This window comes from Aedes albopictus, chromosome 2 (genome assembly GCF_035046485.1).
Source record: "Aedes albopictus strain Foshan chromosome 2, AalbF5, whole genome shotgun sequence".
Lineage (NCBI taxonomy): Eukaryota > Metazoa > Arthropoda > Insecta > Diptera > Culicidae > Aedes > Aedes albopictus.
The window spans coordinates 369280835-369302338 of record NC_085137.1 but is presented as its reverse complement, the minus strand read 5'-3'; the positions used below and the strand labels follow the sequence as shown (position 1 = coordinate 369302338).

Below are 21504 nucleotides of genomic sequence, written 5' to 3'. Positions count from 1 at the left end.
CACCCGAGCGACAGGTGTAACAGTCTGCTTAAGTTGGTGCACGACGACCGCGACGACGGACGCCGCAGCCCGCAGCACACCACGAGAACGAAAGTAGGAGAGAATGTGAGAGAAAACGACGACGACGAAAGAGCGGCGCTAACGTGCTGTACATATAAGCAAAAAAATCCTAGAGTTGTTACCCATCACTAGCGAACCACGTATGAGTGTGATGATGGCAGCATGTCCTGATAATAAAAGTTTCCTTTTCAACAGGGGAACCATTAGGGAGATCATCCAGGATCTAGCCAGTCCCAAATTTTCAAAAATCATGCTTTGGGACCGTTCATAAACCACGTAGACTTTATTGTGGGAAGGGGGTGGGTCTGGCAAAAGTCTACGCTCCATTCAAATTTCAAAATTTTTGTATGGACAAAAGTCTACGAGGGGGAGGGGGGTCTGAAATGGCCAAATTTTGGTATACGTGGTTTATGAACAGCCTCTTCGGAACGACGAATCAGTCGTACGACCGATTGCCCCCCTCCTCCTAAAGTACTACGTCATCGAAATGGGACAACTGGCATGGATAGCCATACACTGAGAGGAAATTTCATTTTGATTTCACTGGAAAAAGTCAAGTAACCCTTCGAAAATGAATTTTTCAGTGAGTTTACATGAGTTAAGTGAAACCCGCTTGAAAGTATAGTGAATCTCCAAAGACAAGTTATTGGAAATTTCACACTGTATCGTATTTTAAATTGTATATGGTTTTCAAGTGGATTTTACTGCAGTCGAAAGTATGCAAAATAGAAGCATGTAGTTGTCACCCATCACTAACGAACCATGCATGAGTGTGATAATGGCAATATGTTCTGTGAATTCAGATGTTCCTCTTTATCAAAGGAACCATTTGGTGGTCTCCGATGGCACGGAGACGATCCAAATTTTTGAATTTACCTAAATATAAAATAATAATAATAGCTAAAACTAGTAAAATTATACTAAAAAAATATTTTAAATTCATATGATTTGGCAGTGAAAAATTTCACTTAAATTTTAAAGGATTTTTTCAGTAGAATATTTTCACTTACTAATCATTTAAGTTTCAAATGTTAAGTTAGATGGAAAAAATCTACTTAAGATTTTCAGTAGAATTTAAGGGAATTTTTCGCTCAGTGTAGCCAGCGCTTCGACGCCGACTCAAACCCACCCGAGTGCATGAGCTAGCAGCTAGGTGAAGGATGCTGACCGAGCATAGGGCACTGCACTGTTTTGATTTTGTATGGAATTTTGACGTTTCCTGGCCTTGTTGTTTACAAAATTTGAATAAGAGTGAAAGAGAAGCAGAGAACTTCGTGCAGAGCCCTATAGCACCCCACCTCACTGCCATTCATGGTTCGGTAGCGATGGCGATGCTAAGTGACGGACGGGAGGCAGCCGAAGGTTTTCGTTTTAAATTACGTTCCCATAGGATATTTACCTAGTTGATCGTGGATACTGTGGCATACTAGCATATCAGTTTAGCACCCACAGGAATCTTGAGCATCCTACAATTAATCTAGAAGCATCCCAGAAGAATTCGGAAAGCATTCAAAAATTAATCTCGAAGCATTTCCAAAGAATTCTGAAAGCAACCCAGATGGATTCTGGAAGCAGCTTATAAAGGAATCTAGAAGCATCCATGTTCTATGAAAGCACACCCGAAGGATTCTGGAAGCATCCTGGAACGAATCTGGAAACATCCTATAAAAAATCAAGAAGCATTCCAAAAGAATTCTTCAAGCATCCCAGATGGGATTCTGGAAGCATCTCAGAAGGTAAAGTAAATTTTTTTCTAGAGCAAACCTTCAAAAAACGATTCAAATTTAATTTTCAATCATAATTTTTCTAGACTAAATTGGTTATTCTAGAACCCAGTAGAACCAAATTTGTGTTCAAAATTGCGTTATATTGGTTTCCGAGATGTTTGAAAAAAAAAATGTCATATTTTGGTATCTAACCCAAAAAAATACCAAAATTCGACACTTTTTTCAAATATCTGAGAAACCAATAGAGATATCGCAATTTTGAGCACAATTTTGGCCCAATTGAATTCTAAAATTACCGATTTAGTCTAGAAAAATTATGTTTGAAAATTTAGTTTGAAATGTTTTTCAAGGTTTGCTCTAGAAAAAAAATCACTTAAACACTTTGCGCCACCCCTTAAGATCAACCAAAATCGCTCATTTTTGTACAGCTTACTTATTTCGACTAGTAGATTGATTTCCATTTGGGAAATCATTTCCCAGAGATAATTTAAAATTAGCCCCACCCTAATGTTCCAGGATGCCCCGGATTGTTCCGGAACCACAATTGGACCATAATATGCAACTGTTATTATCCGGCGTGCGGTTGGCTTCTGATATGCGGCTTCAGAATAAATATCGGGTGTGAAAGTATTCTTGGATGACAATGGTTTTGCTTTCCGTAAGGAACTCGGATTGATTCCGGCCCTCTAGCTGGCCAGGGTGAGGCCTCCGGCCAACTAGACCCCCACCAATCGATTCAGCACACTTTTTCCAAGCGCAAATGGTCTCAGCCGTTGGCAAAATCTGTTACCCAGCTGAGAAAATGAATTTAGTCGTATTTCGGGTTAAATTTTTCCCACTGTGGCAGTGGCATCAAGTCAAGACCATCTCTACATCCTCAAAGAGACTAATTGGACCCAAAACATCATTTTTCGAAGTTATGTAATTCATTTCTGAATGTAATAACAATTTTATGCAATTCAGTATCATAATTTACATTTTATATAACTCATTTTGGTATCATAATGGCCAATTTTTTCCGAACTGGCTCATTATGCAACTGAAATAAGTTGCAAAATGAAAAATAGTTGTACAATGTTCATAATGCAACTCATTTGAGTTGCATTATGAACATTATGCAACTCAAATGGGTTGCATTATGAAAAAATCATTGCATAAAATGTTGGATGGAACTCGTTGCAAAACTCGATTTTTTCAGCACTCTTCGTATGTACGACTCGTGGTGAAAAAATCAACTTTTTGCAACTCGTTACATAAATAACTATTGTTACAGTTTTCCTTAATTTTTATAGGCATTTCCACATCACAGATTTCATGCAAGATTTTTAAAATTAGCTACAGATAATTAAGATTTATTGGGCCAAAATCACAGATGAAAACCAACAAAAATGTGGCGTGTGCGGAAATATTTGCACACTTGGCAAAGCGTGTACTGATGGCTTATGAATTTGAAATATTTATTCAGTATAATCGAGCTAGTATTTGCTATTATGGTATAATTTGGCCTGTACTCGAAAAGGTGAAATTCTCGCGCTCAGTATCATACGAGCGTATCTACAATGATCGATTTCACTTCATCGATTTTCTCTTGAATAATTACTTGACCGGCAAATCATGTTCGGTTGTTTTTGTTTGCTAGTCCTAGTAACTAGAGGAGAACTGTTCTCCTTCACCGAAACACACCAAGAGATCATCAGAATATTGGTCGTATTTCTCGGGATAATCCGAAGAGAAAATTGATGAAGAGAAATGATCAATGTAGATACGCCTGTATGATAATACATCAATAATACCGTGCCATCGGTGACCACCAAATAGTTCCCTTGAAAATGAGAATACGAACATATGGCCATTATCACATTCATGCATGGATCGTTAGTGATGGATGACAACTACACGATTTGATTTTGCATACTTTCGACTGCAGTAAAACCCACTTGAAATTGAAAACCATATACATATAAATCACCTTAATTTTGTACACTATTTATGAATCACCATATTGATCAAATGAGTGATCCATAAACTGTGGTCATTTTTGCCGATTCATAAATTGTGGGGTCACTGTACAATTTATAATACGATACAGTGCGAAATTTCCAATAACTTTTTTTTTTGAGTTTCACTATGCTTCCAAGCGGGTTTCACTTAATCCATGAAAATCCCCTGAAAAAATAATTTGCGAACGGTTACTTGACTTTTTCCAGTAAAATTGAAATGTAATTTCCTCTAATTAATTCATTAATAATGATCATTCTAGTTGCCGGCATCCTAAAGTTCAATGTGTTTTCTTCCAATTATTGAAAACGTAAAATCAAATAACATTGTAGAAGTTATGCTATGATTTTTTTTTTTAAAATTATTGATGTGTTTTTCAGTTTCGGGATAAACCACGCCGCCCGTTACGGGAAAAATGCGCCACGAAATGTAACACGCCAAAAAATAACGTGATTTGAGTGTTGCATGCATCACGGCGTTTACTCGACGTTATTGCTGCAGCTAATAACGCAATTAATGCACATTTGAAAGGTTCTGATTTTCGTCTCTGTGTTACTGTAGTCATAATTCAAACGCCAACGGCTGTTTTGAATACTCGCGATTCTGGACTACAAAATACGCATATTTACACTTGAAACGGCCCTTCTTGCACAAATCATAAATTTTGCAAAGAGATTTTCACATCAAGTTTTACAACTTTGCTCCATTTCGATCTGCAAATCAGCGGAAAAACTTTTCGCATACTTACATCAGAAATGGCTGAAATCGGTTTTTAATTTTAATATTTTATTGGTTGGTAAAATTCCAAGTTTTATTGGTTGAGAAGATAGAAAATTAAAAATGCTATTGATTAGTGTAAACATGTCATATGAAAAAAATATGTTATCAGGGAGATATTAAGGTGGGTCGTTGTACCTCGGTAGCGCGTATTAAACTGATTTTAAGCTCTTACCCTTCCTTTTGCATCACGTTGGGAACAGGTCGCTGGCGTGGTGTACGGTTTGGGTCAAAAATGACCCTAATGCCAAAGGAGTGGTAAACCAGGTAATATTGTTACAACAATATTCTTAAGATACCACATTGTTTAAGCTGCACATCACTCACGTAGTGATGAAAAAATTACATTCAATGCAGCAAATTAGCCGCCGCCGTTTAGCTATTTCACCGAGTTTGATGGTACACTCTTAAATCGCGTTCTAGCAATCGCTAGAATTAAACCGACAGACAATTCATATAGGTAGGATGTATGTTCCATCATTAGCAATCTTACGCTCCCATATTCATCCTATTCGAAAATAAGCGAGTATCTTCTGGAACAGGTTCGTTGACATTTTCCGGTGCTAAACAGGGTGTACATGATGAGTGTGATAATTGTTGGAAAACGACGATATAAACAAGTAAAATTACGTTCGGAAATGCCAAAAATTACGCCAAATTTATCTGCTGTGTATATTTTGCATGGAAAATATGTCAAGATTTAAAAAATGATTACTTGAATATCTATATGATGCCTCAATATTAAATACGGCGATTGTTTTCTAGAATTTACTCTCTGAAACTTAGTAAAATGGTTCTCCTTGAATAGTTGGGGAAGATATTCGGAATTATAAAAAATCCACAATTGAAATTTCGATCATGCTCATATAAAATATATCCATATTGAGTGGACTTAATTTATCACTTGTGTTTTGTTGAAAGGCACGAGAAAGGCACCATCACCGCTAGGTGGATTAATTAGGGTTTTTACAAATATGTACCTACAATTTTGTACCTACAATTTTATACCTACATTTTTATACCTACACTTTTACCCACACACGTACCTGCACATACACTCCTAGTATAAATACCACAACGAATGCGAGGTTTTCTTCAGTCGAGCACTTGACACTGAAGAAGTCTGTAAGTCACAGACGAAATAGGCCTATCTGTCCGAAGATAAGCACAGTAGTAGAATTAAAAGGAATTTGCTCGTCCTTTCTAGTTTTTCTTTAAAAGAGTTATTCATTTTTTATTTTCTTTTGCAAAAGTAAAGTATTAGTGAAGTGTTTTTAAATTAAACTAGAGTCTGAAAAAACCATCAGTGTGTTTTTTCGATGCCCACAGGGTTACTAGAAGTTCAAACTAAAAATGAACCCCGTTGGTTTGCATGAGGTGTCGTTCAAACCAACGGGGGTAGACGGTATTAGGACACAAAATCTAAAATTTGGAGAAGTTATTAATGACAGCTCTCGGACAGGAAATTTCTGGAAATCTTAGATACATATTTGGGAGAATTCAAAAGATTTTCTGAACTTCTGATGGAATCCTCGTAGGAATTTTCACAATGTATTTTGAAAATGTATGGATAAATCTCTGGAGTAACTGAAAATAATTTTATGGAGGATTGTCCCTAAAAATTTGAATCAATTTTTGAAGTCATCTTTTGAAGAATTCATTGAACAGTTCCAGAAGTTGTTTACTAAGGAATTCAATTTCAATAATATAGAGAAATCATAGAAAAACATGGTAAAAAGGCCAGAACGTCGAGCAATATCAATGCATCAATACAAATTTAGTCTGGCTATGATGACCTTAGCTGACGTCTCCACTTAACAGAAATGCATTGCCTGTTTTCGGGACAGTTGTGTCAAGGCAGAAATGCTCTGTCTCCATTTGCAATGAAAGTAGCGATGCTGAACATTACTGTAATATTTTCTCTTTCTGGCAGAAAAATAGCAAGACAGTTCAGTTTAGTGGAGACATGGGGGTTCATGCCAATTTTTAGGCTGAGAGCTTCCCATTGCCACTCGAACGACGATCAGTTGCCTTTCACATGGGAAAAATATAAACCACACCTAACCTAAGCAATAAAGTCAATCTTTCCTGTCAACATGGGACCATGGTGCTCACTGGGGTAAGTCGTATTCCGACCAGCACCACATAAGCATTGCAGATTCATGATACCTATAAACCTCTTCACATTTCAGCAAATGTTGGTAATAATGTAAAGTTTTCCACTTCATGATTATTTTTTACCGATACACCGATCCACACGCCAATCTAACGCCATGAGAAGCATACAATCTCATCCATTTTATTCCATGCTGTTGAGCTTGCACCGATGCGAAGCGGATTGTTTGTAGAGATTTGAGGAGCAGGAAAATTAAATCCGATTGAAATTGAGCGCAGATCGGCAAAATCAGAGCACAACCGTTGAAGAAAAAGGAGCACTTCTTTCCCTGATAAGGAGGATGATGATGATGATGATGGAAGCTGAAGGGATCCCTCCCATATCAGATACAGGAATGTAGCGTAGGAAGGAATTCCGGTGATGATGTGTATTTCAACAGGAATGTGATGCGAATGCAGATCGTGCATGTACGATAGCAAGGAAACGGCCCTTATTCGCTTACCTTCGAGCGTCCTTGCACCCGGTTGCCTTGGTTCAGCACCAGCCAGGCATCCCAACGATGCCGGTAGATTGTGATAGTATTCCACTGATTCAAGACAATCGTTTCCTCCGAACGCACTCGTCCCGTTCCGGATCCGCAGTCGAACCTGTGTGGGAAGGAAAATGATGATGCACATAGTTAGGGCGAAGCTACACGAGAATGCAAAACAATTTATCGTTGATGTTGAATTGTCTACAGGTCTTATTTACGATAACGATTGAACAATTCAATTGCTAAGCTCGAATAATATGCAAATATGTGTTCGATTTTACCGAAATTAATCACATCTCGGGTATGCTAAATATGTATTTCTAAACTAACCAATGCTGCTAAATATTCATACAGTTTAGATAAAAAAAAAAAGAGAAATCAATTTCAACCTTCACTGATAAAGCGAGTTGGTCCATAAACTTTCGCGCCACTCCAGCACTTCATTGAAGATTTCTAACTTTCTATTAATTGCTCCCCAAACTGTGGTTTCCTTTTGTCGGAAGAGATATGGAAATTGCTCCCCCAGCATCCGTCGCAAAACCCGCATCCTTGTTGGCTCCAAATGCTCTCACCGTTCGTCGTTGCTTGTCGACCAACTTTTTCGAGCTTGCTCTTTCGGTATGCCATATTCAATGCCGCAAATGGTTCATTCTGTTGGCAACGGGAAAAAGTTCACACCGACCGAGCAGAAATTCATGCATATTTCTAGTTGCACCGTTCAATGCAGAAACAGTATGCAATGCACTTTATCGATCGTTCGGTGGAAATGGTAACTGTATGGCTCTACGGGAAGTTTTTGCTCTCGAAATACTATTATTCGAAATTTTATGAAATTCTAGTTTTGTCGTCCAAGTTTACGCTGAGGGTCTCGCTGGAGGCATGATAGATCAGTATTGAGCAACAAGTTATGATTTTTGCAAAGACAGCCAATTTCATATGCTTGTAGAATACACAACATGATAGATTTTAACTAAAAGTGATGTGTGCTTATTCTTATTTTTGATGATACAGTAGAAAATAAGAAAAGTCGCAAAATTAATACTAAATGACATTGGACGAAATACAACAGAGATAAAAAAAAAAATCTTCACGCAATTTTAACGTGCTTCAGACATATTTTGAACCTTTTAAGATGGACTGAACTTACTGTGAAGATTTTAAAACACCATAATCTAAACAACATAATTTAAATATATTGTTTACTATCGTCTAATTCAAACATTTCGTGCTGCATTCAAGAATCAAAAGTGACGCCAAACCTTTTGCCCTTTTTGCAATACATATACACAAACTCATCCCAGAATAATATAGTTCTACAGTCCCGGACTCTTCACGACTCAATACAGTCCCCGTCGATGGCGTGAAGAGGAACCGACAAAAGAGAAATTTCTCGCGATAAATCAACCAACAACTGATATTTATGTGTACATTAATTTGAACAGGGGAATGTTCAATTATGCAAGATAAATATACGACAATGTGCCTTTTATACATGGAGGATAGGTGCAACCGCTTCAGAAAGAAAGAGCCATGTCTATTGGTTGGACGCCGGATCGGAATTCGCAACGGGTGTTCCGAGTCCGACCGAAGCTGACGTCATGTGCAGGAATGGTGTTGCCGTATTATTGGCATTGGTTATTGTGCCGGAAATATAAACCCACACCCAGAGGGATAAGCTGAACATATGCTTCGACAGACGACGGCTGCAACAAACCACTAACGTCATGCATTCCGTTGCTGCTTGGTGTGGATTGGGAGTCGAGTTTATCTTCTCGAGTGTTGCTGCCTACAACAGTGCTTGAATGGTGCAAGTTGTGTACAGTGTTCATAAATGGTTGGTTGGAAAAGTTACACTTGCTGTAATGGTTTACATTGGTGTATGTCGGTGAATTGTTGATATACTTGTGTATGTTACAATAGTAGTGTTCAAAATGATTCAGCATTGAATTCAATGACTAAGATCTAAGACTGTACCTAAGAAAGCAGCCCCTATAGCATGATGTAGACAGTGCGATCCCGGTAAGGTAAGGTAAGGTAAGGTAGCCTGCTAACCATCAATAATAAGCAAACACTGACAACAACAGTGCCAGATGTGATATGTACTGCTTTAGAATTTTAACGTAATTGCTGGATTGGAAAGGAGTGAAAAAAAGTGACGAACGTGAAGAAGAACATACGGCTCCGAATGGTACCCGGAAAATCTGAGTGGATAGCACTTATAGCATATAAAAACAAATTCAACGCAGAAAGAAATAGCTTCATATTATGGTCATATCAGCACAGCTCAAGTCTTGAGTGCCTCCGTTCAACGATACAAACACAACATTTGAAGAACAAATGTTTATTAAACTTAACCTTAACCTAATTTACAGCTTTGATTGCCTTTCTGCTGCTTCCACTTTTCAACATGGTAGAATGATGAGCACAAGGATGATGTTGGATGGCCATTGTTCCTTTCCAGTCCGATTGGGGGTCCATTATGAGTAGCAGTTCGCCGATGTCCAGGTATCCGAGTCCGTTTGAGTCATGGGGCAAAGAATTGGATCAGTGTCAGCCGCATTCGGAGGAAGACCAACTAACGTAAAATTGCAAGTGCCGGGGCTTGGAATCAAACTCATGACCATCCGCATATGAAGCGAACGTGTGGCCAACTACGCCAAGGGCCCCGGGTTTTTGTTGTTTTTGTTATCAGCGCAAAAAATATAAAAAATCATCAAATGTAAAGTTTTTTGTTGATATCAAATCAAAAATGCAATAATATAACTTCACTAATGATATTGTTATTGTTATTATTATCTATGTATACGTTAGGAGCAGACTTGCCCACATGCCAGCCAATCAGAAGACACCATCGATCGGCCCATCGATCGATGCAACGTGGAAGTGATGACCTAGCCAATTATCCAATCGAGGTGGCAACGCGTGCCCAACCAACGTGGACGACGACGGATCGGAAGACATCGACGCAGACTTTGGCCAGGACCGTTTTGCTGAGTCGATAGGTTTAGGTAATAAAAGGTTTAGCGGTAGGAATTTTGAGTCAGTTCTGAGTGTGAAGTGAGTGATATTTATCAATTAAGTGAAATAAAAGTGTTGTTTTTTTATAAACTCTGATAGCTCAGAGCATTTTTGGCGCAGTCTTGTAGTCAAGTGGTGAAATTTAGTGAAAAGTGTTAACCGAGCGGACATCGTTTATCACATTCATCAAGTTTCTAAAGAGGAGCAGATCTACGCACAACCGAGGGCACCTCTAGTCCAGCATTAGCTATCGTGGAGCGGATATCCAGGATTCGAGGCTAGGAGGATTGTTCCCGCCATTTGGAACCCGTATCCCAACTTAACTCGGACTCCCTGATGAAACGAATCATCTCGTAAGTACCAATTTTACTACTACTATTACAAAGTGAAGCAAAAAGTGCATTAGTGAAAATTCTATTTGTGGGGAGAGCGAATATTGAACCCAAATATTTTTTATTTTAATGTGCATTAAGAAACAAAAGTGCATTAACGGAATTTGTTTGAAGTAAGAGCGAATATCGAACTCAAATAATTTCTGCTCTAGTGTTCTCTATTTGAGCAACCAACTGCTCACAAGGTGTATTGAAATCATATTTGTAGCGAGGGCGAATATCGAGCCAAAATTTCATTACCCACAACGAAAATAAAAAAAACACGCGAAATCTAAACTTGCCGTGCTATTCAACGAGAATAGGAACATAACAATGGCCAACGAGCTTACGAAAGAAAAGCTTATTGCTCACATCCAACAACTTACAGACAATCAGAAATCGCTATTTGACACCATAGCTAGATTGCAAACGAAAGCAGAGGATCCATTTTTGGCATACCAAACGCCTGATCCAATAAAAATTTTATGCCCATTTAGTGGCAACAAAAAGGAAACCCAAGCATGGCTTGAGGACGTGGAGGACACGTTTAATTTATTTGAAAAACATAAAAATACTCCTACCTATTGCCAGATAATTCGTGCAATTTAATCCAAAATAATCGGCAATGCAAAGGAAATTCTGATACCAGCGGGTAACCCCGACACATGGGAGGACATAAAAGATGTGTTACTGAATGCTTACGGGGACAGAAGAGATTTGGCCTCACATTTTCAATCATTATTTTACATTTGATTGATTGATTTGTCTTTATTAGAGAGACTTTCAGCCCTTGGCTGGTTCGTCTCTTCATTATTTTACATCAGCCAGGTGAACAAAACGATAACGGAATACTATAACACTGTAAAAAGCATAGATACGGCAATTAAATCAACCGCTTCAGTGATGGAAGATTACAGATCCAGTACGAAAGCGATAAATAAATTGATTGGCCTCATGACTCTCACGAGATTCATTGACGGTCTTGGGGAAAAGTTATTAATGCACGTCCGAAGTTATCGTCCCGAATCATTAGAGGAAGCTTACAATATTACGATGCAATATTCCAACGCCGCTTACAGGCATAAATTGGAACAAAAACCTAATATCTCACAACACTTTTCCAAACGCCCTTCAGGCAATCCGAATCAATATAATAAAACAAAATTTAACAATTCAAATAACCCAGCTGCAAGTCAGTCTGGATAATTTAAAAATCATCCATTTAAACAGCTGATCGACAACGATGTTTCAATGAGAACCTCCCGTTCAAAAATGCAAATTAACGCACATAAATACTAACGGCAAAAGTGACGACAGTAAACCAGAGTCAGACGAACCCGAATTTGATACCCCACCGGTCGTCGACACCACTTTGGACGAGGGAGGGGGTCAGAAAATGTCGATTTTAGCGTTGCGTAATAAATGGATGCTGCCTTAAATAAACTCAAAAACTTAATATAGGACACAATTGGTGATGTACTAGATTTGCAGTAACGAGCTGCATTTTTGTATGGTGGGAAGGTGAATTCTTCGTTTCTGCAGTGAAATGGTGCAAAAAGCATGGGTATTATGATACCTTGCTAATTTGAGCAAAACTTTGGGTAACTGTTTCCACAGACACCACCTACTTTGAAATATCATAATTCAAGAAGGCAGCCCCATAATAAATTTAAAATTTTCCATAAATAATTCGAAAATTGTTAATAAATATGAAAATAGGGATGGGATGGAAGCAATAATCAACTATAAAAGTTCCATTAACATTTCCAAAAATGCATAAATTAATAAAAAATTCTCATAAATAAGTGATTTTTGAGCAATAAAAAATGTCAGAATTTCCACAAATACAGGGTGTTCGGTTCATGAGTGCAAACTTTTTAAAGGGTGACAGAGGACCATAAATGGTGAAAAAAATTGTTCTACGCATATGGTCAAATCTCAACCGTAACGTAGTTATTGAACACCCCATGTTTTTAACTCTTATTGCCTTAACTGGCTATAACTTTGAAATGGTCAAACTTATCGCAGTATTTTTGCCCTTATTCCAAAGATTATTGAATTTTCTAACAAATGGCATCTTTGAGTCGATTGGTTTAGTTAAATAACTAAGTTTTCTAGAGCAAAATAGCTAAAAATAGCGTGTTTTAATTTGTTTATGTCAATTATCTTTGAAACATACGTAATAAATTAAAATTCTTTCTTTGGCAAAGTTTTGGCCCTTGTTCCACTCTACAATTCGTTCTTTGACGCCAAACTTCTAACTCTTATCGTTTTCTTACAATTTTGATTTAAATGTGCGGCAAAGTGCACAAAAAGTGCTTACCATGACGATTGCAAATTTATGATCTAAAATGCGACATTTAAATCGAAATTTCAAGAAAACGATAAGAGATAGAAGTTTGATGTCAAAGAACGAATTGTGGAGTGGAATAGGGGCCACAACTTTGCAAAAGAAAGAATTTTAAATTATTACGCATTTTTCAAAGATAATTGGCAAAAACAAATTAAAACACACAACTTTTAAGCTATTTGCTGTAGAAAACTTAGTTAGTTAACTAAACCAAGCGGTTCAAAGATGCCATTTGATAGAAATTTCAATATTCTTTCGAATAAGGGTAAAAAAACTGGGATAAGTTTGATCATTTCAAAGTTATAGCCAGTAGAAGCAATAACAGTCAAAAACATGGGGAGTTCAATAACTACGTAACGGTTGAGATTTGACCATATGCGTGGAACAATTTTTTTCACCATTTATGGTCCTCTATCACCCTATAAAAAGTTTGCACTCAGGAACCTAACACCCTGTATATCATCAATTGCAATAAAAAACTATATTTTTTCCAACAACAATTTTCGAACATACTACATCATAGAACTATGACAGAAAGACTGAAACTATGTATGCAAAATAACACACGATCGCTTGCTTTTCGAACTCGCTAACGCTCGTCGGACTTCAAAAGGAATAACATCTCTGTTCGCATTATACCGAGCAAATTTATGGATCTGTAGATTGCCTAGAACCGAATCGACGCTGTTACGGCGCTTCGGATTTCGGAAACTGGTAGCCTTATGCCGCCTCAGTTCCTCAATTCTTTATGCGGCTTTGCTGCATGGCTCGGCCGCCACTTTTAGCTAGAATTGCACTCAAGTTAATCACTCGTTGTTTCGTATTTATTGCTAAATTTTCAATTTTTTTTTATGTTTTTCAATTGGCAATTTTTAAATTTATTATGAAAAAAATCGCATTTATTTATGGAAAACTTAAGATTTTTTAGTGATAAAAATGTAGTTATTTATTGCAATTATTGAATTATTCGTGGAAATTCCGACATTTTTTATTGCTCGAAAATCAATTATTTTTTTGGGAAGTTTTGATTTATTTATGCACTTTTTGATAGGTTTATGGAACTTTTGTAGTTTGTTATTGATCCCACCCCTACCTCATTATTGGCAATTTCTAATTTTGTTATGTAATATGATCCTTTTTTTATGCGTCGATTATATTTTAGCAAATTCAAGAACGAAACATCGAAAACACATTTTTTTGTGAAATCTTAAGAAATTTTTCTCAGCAATTAAAAAAAAATACAAAATTAAAATTGTTTTCCACAACATTTTGTGTAAATTAATAATCAAGATGGTCGAAATCAACCAATATCCGAATAATTTCTCAACAATCCGAAAATTAGTCATTGCTCAGGAACGAAAGAAAACACATCTTGAAAATTTTGCAGAATATAGCTTATAAAATTCCCTTCCAAAAATGTGTTTTTTTTTATATTTTTACCGGCCTTATTTAATAGTTTTCCGACTTTCCCAACCGATTTTCCTCAACAGTGGAAAATTTGCTCATTTAGCACATCTGCAAAGTTTACACAAAATTGGTCTGCCGAAGTTTTTCCTGAAAAGCCCCTTTGTATATTCCTGAAGAAACCTCTGGAAGATTATTCAAGTGGATCACTGAAAGTAAATCGGAAGAAATTCCTGAACGTATTTTTTCATATTCGTGGATGCTTTCCTGAAAACAATATTCTAGGTGTTCGTGATTCGAGATAATTGTAATTATTCTTTGAAAAACTATTGCAGATATTCTCAAAGAAATTGGGCGATGCATACCAGAAGAATTCCTTGATTGGAGACGAACCAGCCTCGGGCTGAAAGTCTCGATAATAAAGATAAAAAAAAAAAATTCCTTGATGGTATTTCTGAATCAATCTTTGGATGTATTTTCAACTTGTCAAAAAATCTCCTAAGATAGAAATGACTTATCCGTGAAAAATAAATTGTAATGCTCCAGATACGACAACCCAATATCAAATCGTATTTTACATCGGGACTTAATACTGATTCTTAAACTGCGTAAAAAGCAAAAACAAAATGACTATAATGGTTGATAATAATATTATCGGTAATATCGGTCAAGCCCGTGCGCAAGATGTTTTGAGGGTTAAACCCCTTCCATTAGAGCAATGTCGGATAAATTTTATCCGATAATATTGATATTATCGATAATATCGATAACTGCACAGCCCTTGATATAACCCAGTCTTGTCATAGTCGTAAACCGTACTGGGTCATCATTATTCGGATCAAACCTTGTGCAAAATAGTTGGGCTAGGTCGGGTTAATTGGAAGCAACTCACAGACCACCATAAAATATGGCCAGTAGCAACAAATGCGTTTGCTATAGATAAAATTTGTCAGTCGTTTGACATAGTCACAAAACCCGCTGATGGATCATAAAAGTAGGTTTTATATCGCTCACATAGCAGCCCCTCCTCGCATGGACCTGTTTGGTCGGTCACTCGATAATTTGATTGAATTGTTCACATTTTACGACCCGGCGTCCGGCTTCCCTTTGGTACAAAATTCCAACCGTTTCCCTACTTGCTTGGGAGGGCTCACGTTTAATTCGATAAAAGTTGTTAAATTTGATCATTTGAAACAAAATGACCAAGAGTTAAGAAGGTGGACAGTAAACCGTTATACCTGCGGTGCTGGTGACAGGGTCGAGGAAAATTAAATCATTAAAGCGAACAATTAAGTTTGACATACGTGGTTACACGGAGTGGAGATTTATTTAAACTGAAACATGTAAATTTCGCGTTTTAAATAGAAGTATGATTTACATTGGTTAACGATTTGACATTCATGGCTAGAACCATTTACTAACCCGAGCAGGAACGAATAACTGACACATAACTTATTATTGATATTTTGTAGGTATTGATAAAATACTTTAACGAGTCATTGGTTTTGGTGTTGAGGACTGCTTGAGGTATTATTCAACTATGGAAAAATAACCATTTGTATGGCAAAATCGCCGATGATGTTTAAGGCACAGAGAAACAGACGTTGCACAACAACAAATTATATAAAAAATCATCGTCACGAAATTGTAATCGCCCAATGCTAATTATGCCGTGTTTGGACAAGCCGTCATTAGATGGCGGTAATGAGGAAACGTCAAACAGGAGCAAAAACGATGCCAACGCCGCGACTGGTCAATTGATCAACTACCGAATATTTGAATAAATCGTTAAAAGGTAATCGATGGGAAGTGAGTAGAGTGTGACGTCTTTTTCTCTGTGTTTAAGGTATTGCCATTATCTGATGTCATTATTCACGTGTTGTACACTGAATACAGACCAGTTATTATTTTAGATATTTTACATCTTATGCAGGGCTTCTTAATACCTCATTTAAGTTGTAGGTATTCGGTTTCCATACTTGAGTTTAGTATTCAACAGCTGTTTTCTCCTGCTCGGGAAGGTCACGCGATGATTTATTGCAATGGAAATATTTGCTAGCTCAAATAAAATTAATCATTTCAAACGGCTTTCTTGTCTTTCGATTGCCAAGCAAATATACCATTCAGATATCGTTTGTTAAGTTAATCTATTATCTCGCGCCTTATCCTAGCAAACTATCATAACTCAATCCTTGCCCTCTATTGTTCTGTGTCGCCATTAATTTGGCTAAAACCGTCTGTCTTGTAAGCGCAGATTATAGTGGCAGTTGTGCCTATGGCAAACACCCACATTTTCGAGAGAAGCCCATTCAACGGTGGCCCAAATTAACATCATAAATTACCGACTGGTAGTGGGTTCAGATGTGAGTTCTTTCCTCCATCTGCGGTGATAAATTACATTAACATCAAAAAGTAGCTTCATGGATATTTTTCTATGAAATAAATACAAAAACAACATAAATTACCATATCAATACTGACCGATAAGATGAATTTAAATTATACTCATATGAAAATTTCAATAAGATAAAAGATAAGCTTCTTGAATTAAAATTAAGTGAAAAACATTACATAAGAAACGTGATCAGAAGGCTTTACACACCAGCATTTTTGAAACACCTTCAGTACAAAAAAGAGCAAAAGAAATTGCTGAATTTCAGTAACATTTTCGCTGAATTTCAGTACAACGTTGCTGATCAACTTGTCAATATTGCTGGATGGATCAGCAAGTTGAAACATAATAGCTGATACTCAGTAATTCGTACTGCAGAATGCAATCAGCACAACAAAAATCAGCAAAGTTTGATGAATACCAGCAAAAAAAATATGCAGTGTAGAGAAATTAGTTTGAAAACGGCAAAGAAGGAGGAAAAATCATTCAGATATGGTTTAAAATAAACTTCAGTGTTATAAAAGTACGCGCAAGATATAGTGTAATATTGATAAATGCAATGGCGCGAGTAGTGGGTAGGACAGGTAGGACATGTCCTACCCACAAAAAACGCTGGGTAGGACGATCCATGTATTGTCCTGCCCATGATTTTAAGAGAAACAAAAATTATAAGTATATTTTACAAAATATACTCTAAATACAATCAATAACTTGGAACAAAACTTTAATATGAAACCATCATCGAAAGAAAAAGACACTGCTCTTGGGATCAGGGATGCCAGATGATTTTTTTCTAAAAATCTGTATCAGGATTTTAGAAAATCTGTATTTGTCTGTATTTTAAAACTGTGACTGAAAGCCAAAAAAAAAAACACCAAGTTTCCGTAAATCCAGTCAGACCTCGTAAGAAATCTGCATGTTGCACATGTAAATTTTTGTGTTCTGAATTTTGCACGAAAATTTCTATTTGCAGTAAGTTTTCACTACAGGGTGTAAAAAGTAGAAAGTTATGATTTTGCATAGAAAAATAAATATGTAGGGTTTGGGTACTAGTAGTGAACCCCGTAAGCCATCGAGATTTACCTTCTGCGGGTTTTTAGCTATGTTACGTAAGTGGATTGTTCCAAAGTGGAATTTTATGACCAGTTTCATGTCCCCTCTTTATGTTAAGATCGTCAAAGATACAACAATAATAAATTATTCCAGTGAAATACGTATTTGAAAATATGCATCGATGTTGCCTATAATGGACCCCACCGGGGTCCTCTATTGGATTGTTTACAAATATCTCTGCGCCAATAGTGGACCCCCATTTGATTTCCATGTTATCTGTTACGCTGCCGACGGAGCCTATAGAAGACCCTCTTGAATGTGCCTATAGTGAACCCTTTTGATTGTTTACACTCATTAAATATTCAAAATAATCGATTTTTGTAACCACTTGGCAATTTGTGTGGCAGAAACTGCTATGGAACAATGTAATTGATGTTCCCCCGGTGAAAGTTGCCTCGAATCAGGTGATTTTGGCATTTGTATTCGGGTTTTTCTAAAGGGGGTTCACTTTAGGCGTAGGGTCCACTACTAGCACATAAACCCTATATTCTTTATAATTCTGAACTTTTACTTCGCCGAATTTTTGTGAAAATTTCTCCAGGGATTCTTCCAGGAATTTTGCCTGGGACTTTCCAGGGAGTTTCTCAAAAAAATATCATGAAACTGGTTCACGGATTTTTGCAAAAATTCCTTTCGAAAATACTCATGGGATTCTTTAAAGGAATAAAGAGAAAATTCTTACAGGGATTGCTACATAAGTTATGTTTGTATTTCTTAATATATTTTTTTTATATTTTTGGAGAAATTCCTTCAAATTTTTTTCAGGAGTTTTTCTATAGCATTTCTCCGAAAATTTATCAATGAATTTCTCCAGGGGTTTCTTCAAGAATTTCTTGTCACGTATCTTGAAAAGATGCAATTCCAGGAGATATATTTCTTTAACAAACATTCAGAGATTCTATCAGAAATTCAGAAACTCCCAGTTTGTATGAAGAACCAGCACAATTTAAAATACACAAAAATAGAAAGATTATAAAAAATAAACTTCAAGAGCCATTCCAGAAATTATTACTTAAATTTCTACCTAAAGGATTACTCTATTTTTTCAGGTTTTTTTTTTGGAAATTCCTCAAGAAATTCTCCAACGATTTTTCTGGAAAGTTCCTACAGGAGTTTATCCAATAGTTCTTTGAGTTTCTTGCATTGCTTTGGATTTGTTCAGACCTTTCTTCTTTTCTTTTTTTCCAAAAGATTCTATCAACAATTGCTGCAGAACTTCAACTACTAAGCATTTTCCAAAGATTTTTTTCTACAAATGTTCCAAAGAATGTTTGTAGAGGGTTCTCCATTTTTTTAATTTCTTTATTGGTTCTCTAAAGAATTCTTCCAAGTAATCTCTTCATAAACTGCACGAGATTTTTTTTTTCGATGAATCTTTCAGAAGTACCTCCAGCAGCTCTTCCAAGGATCCCTTCAGAAAATCTTTAGAAATTCAATGAAGGATTTCTTAAAAAATCCGCAAGTACCTTTGTCTGCAATGTCTGCATTTTTAAGAGATTTCTCCAGAATTTCCTTCACGGATTTTCCAGGAATCACTGCAGAAATATCTCAAGAGTTCTTTCATTGATAGAGTTACTCCAGAAGTTTATCAAGATTTTTCTAAAAAAACATGAAGGAGTTTCTGCAGGAATCACTGAACGAATTTCTCAAAAAAAAAAATCTTAGAGATCCCTGGGAACAGTTTCGAACAAATCCCTTTGGGATTTGTGAATAATTTACTTGTCTTACTTTACTTTTTTTCAGGAAAACTTCATGTAGTAACTTCTAAATTTTGATAATTTGAAGAAATCTCTGGAGATCACATACAAATTTCTTAAGAAATCTAAGCAGGAAATTCTTAAAGAAAAAGTTAGAGGAAGTAAAGTTAGTGGTAAGTAAAAAGAAAATCTGGTTAAGTACTGTTCCTTTTAATTCCACTAAGAATATGCATCCTTTGACAGATACGTATTTCGACCTCAACTGTAAGGTCGTTGAGGTCTTTTTTTTTTTTTTTTTTCCTTCTAAACCATAGGGGGATAAATCTGCTCATCAGACACCCTAACAGGAAGGTTAGGGTAGTGTGGGGATGAGGCCGTCTTCTACAATGCCGGTAGAAGCCAGGACTACTCTCTCCTCGACCCACTAAAACACATTCCTATGGTCGCCAAACCCTACGTCTCTCCGGAACCACCAAGAAGGTATTGCTTCAGAGAGGGGCTAGTGCATATCGCACCCTCAAGGTTAGCTGCCGTAGCCTAGCAGCAACGAACATCGATGACTCGCACTGGAGAGTCCATCACGATAGCATGCTGGCGCTTAGCCAGTTTCCCGAGTGGTCCTCGCCACTCCCTTTGTCCACGGAAGGCGGGTCGTTGAGGTCTAAATACGTATCTGTGTATCAATGCCAATTCTTAGAGGAATTCAAAGGAACAGTACTTAACCCGAATTTCTTTTTTTACATCCTAGAAGTAGTTTCTTAAGAACTTCCTGGGGAAATACCTGGAGAAACATTTCGGGAAATTCTAGGTCGAATGCATCACAAAACATTTGCAGAGATCGCAGAAATAAATTCTTCAGATATTTTTTAAGGAATTTCCGTAGAAAATCTTTGGAAACATTTCTGAATAAATTTCTCAAAGAATCCGTGGAGATATTAATGGAGTTATCCGTCGACAAGAAATTTTCGATAATGTTTTAAACAAATCTCCAAGAAGAGTGTGTAAAGTTTTTCTTGCTGGAGTTCAAGAAGGAACCCATAGAAATCTATTCAAAAGAATTCCTGGAGAAATCAATCAAGGAATATCTTAAGAATGCCCTCTAGAAATTTCTCAAGGAATCTCTACAAGAATTTCTTAAAAAAAACCCTTCCCATTACCGGTGTTCCACCCGAGCAAAGGCGGATAAGAAAATGATAACAAGTTCTGTTACCTGGTTATCATTCGTTTGATAATTGAGTTTGTTATCATTTAGGTTGAATTAAGAGCCAACATAACAAAAATGATAACTCATATTTACTTCTCGAATACCAAAATGATAAGAAGTAAAGTTATCATTGAGTTCAAGTTGATAACTAATTGTGTTATACAATATTTTGTTCAACATTTCATTTAGTTATCAACATGAAAAAATACATGTGACTGATAACTGGTTTTGTTATCAATTAGTTATCATTTAGAGCTATTTTATCGACCAAAATAGTAAAAATCTACTTTACCGACATCGTCACCTATTGAAAAAAGTTTCTTGTAACTTACAACCAATGTTTTCGACTATTGCGCCCAGGCGGGTCTCGAACCCTGATCGAGTGATTGTCGGTCGCAGTCGATAGCCCCTATACCAACGGGACGCATTGAGAGTGAGAGTAATAAAAGGCTACGCTTTCGTACTGCAGTCGCATTGTAGGCGGGAAGCGGAATCTATTTTTAGATTCGAGGTTCATCAGACTCTAAGGAAAGCTTTGAAATGTGCGTTTGGAAACAGATAACATATTTTGTTATCATTTAGTATTTTTATGTTATCGCGATAGACCAAAATTATCGATAACTAAATTTGTTATCATCTGGTTATCATCAATCGAAAAAGATGATAACAAAAATAACAAAATGATAACACCGATAACACAGTTTATTATCAAAGTGATATCGAGCAAAGGCGGATATTGCTCGGGC

General features: G+C 36.7%; 1 protein-coding gene across 1 annotated transcript in view; it reads right to left on the bottom strand.

The window, feature by feature from the left end:
- The window catches only part of LOC109430547 (uncharacterized), a 776197-nt gene that overhangs the window by 166917 nt on the left and 587776 nt on the right, over window positions 1-21504 (bottom strand). The window contains exon 8 of the mRNA XM_062852938.1: window positions 7181-7325. Coding sequence (XP_062708922.1) covers window positions 7181-7325 — 145 coding nt within the window. The remainder of the gene's footprint in view (window positions 1-7180; window positions 7326-21504) is intronic.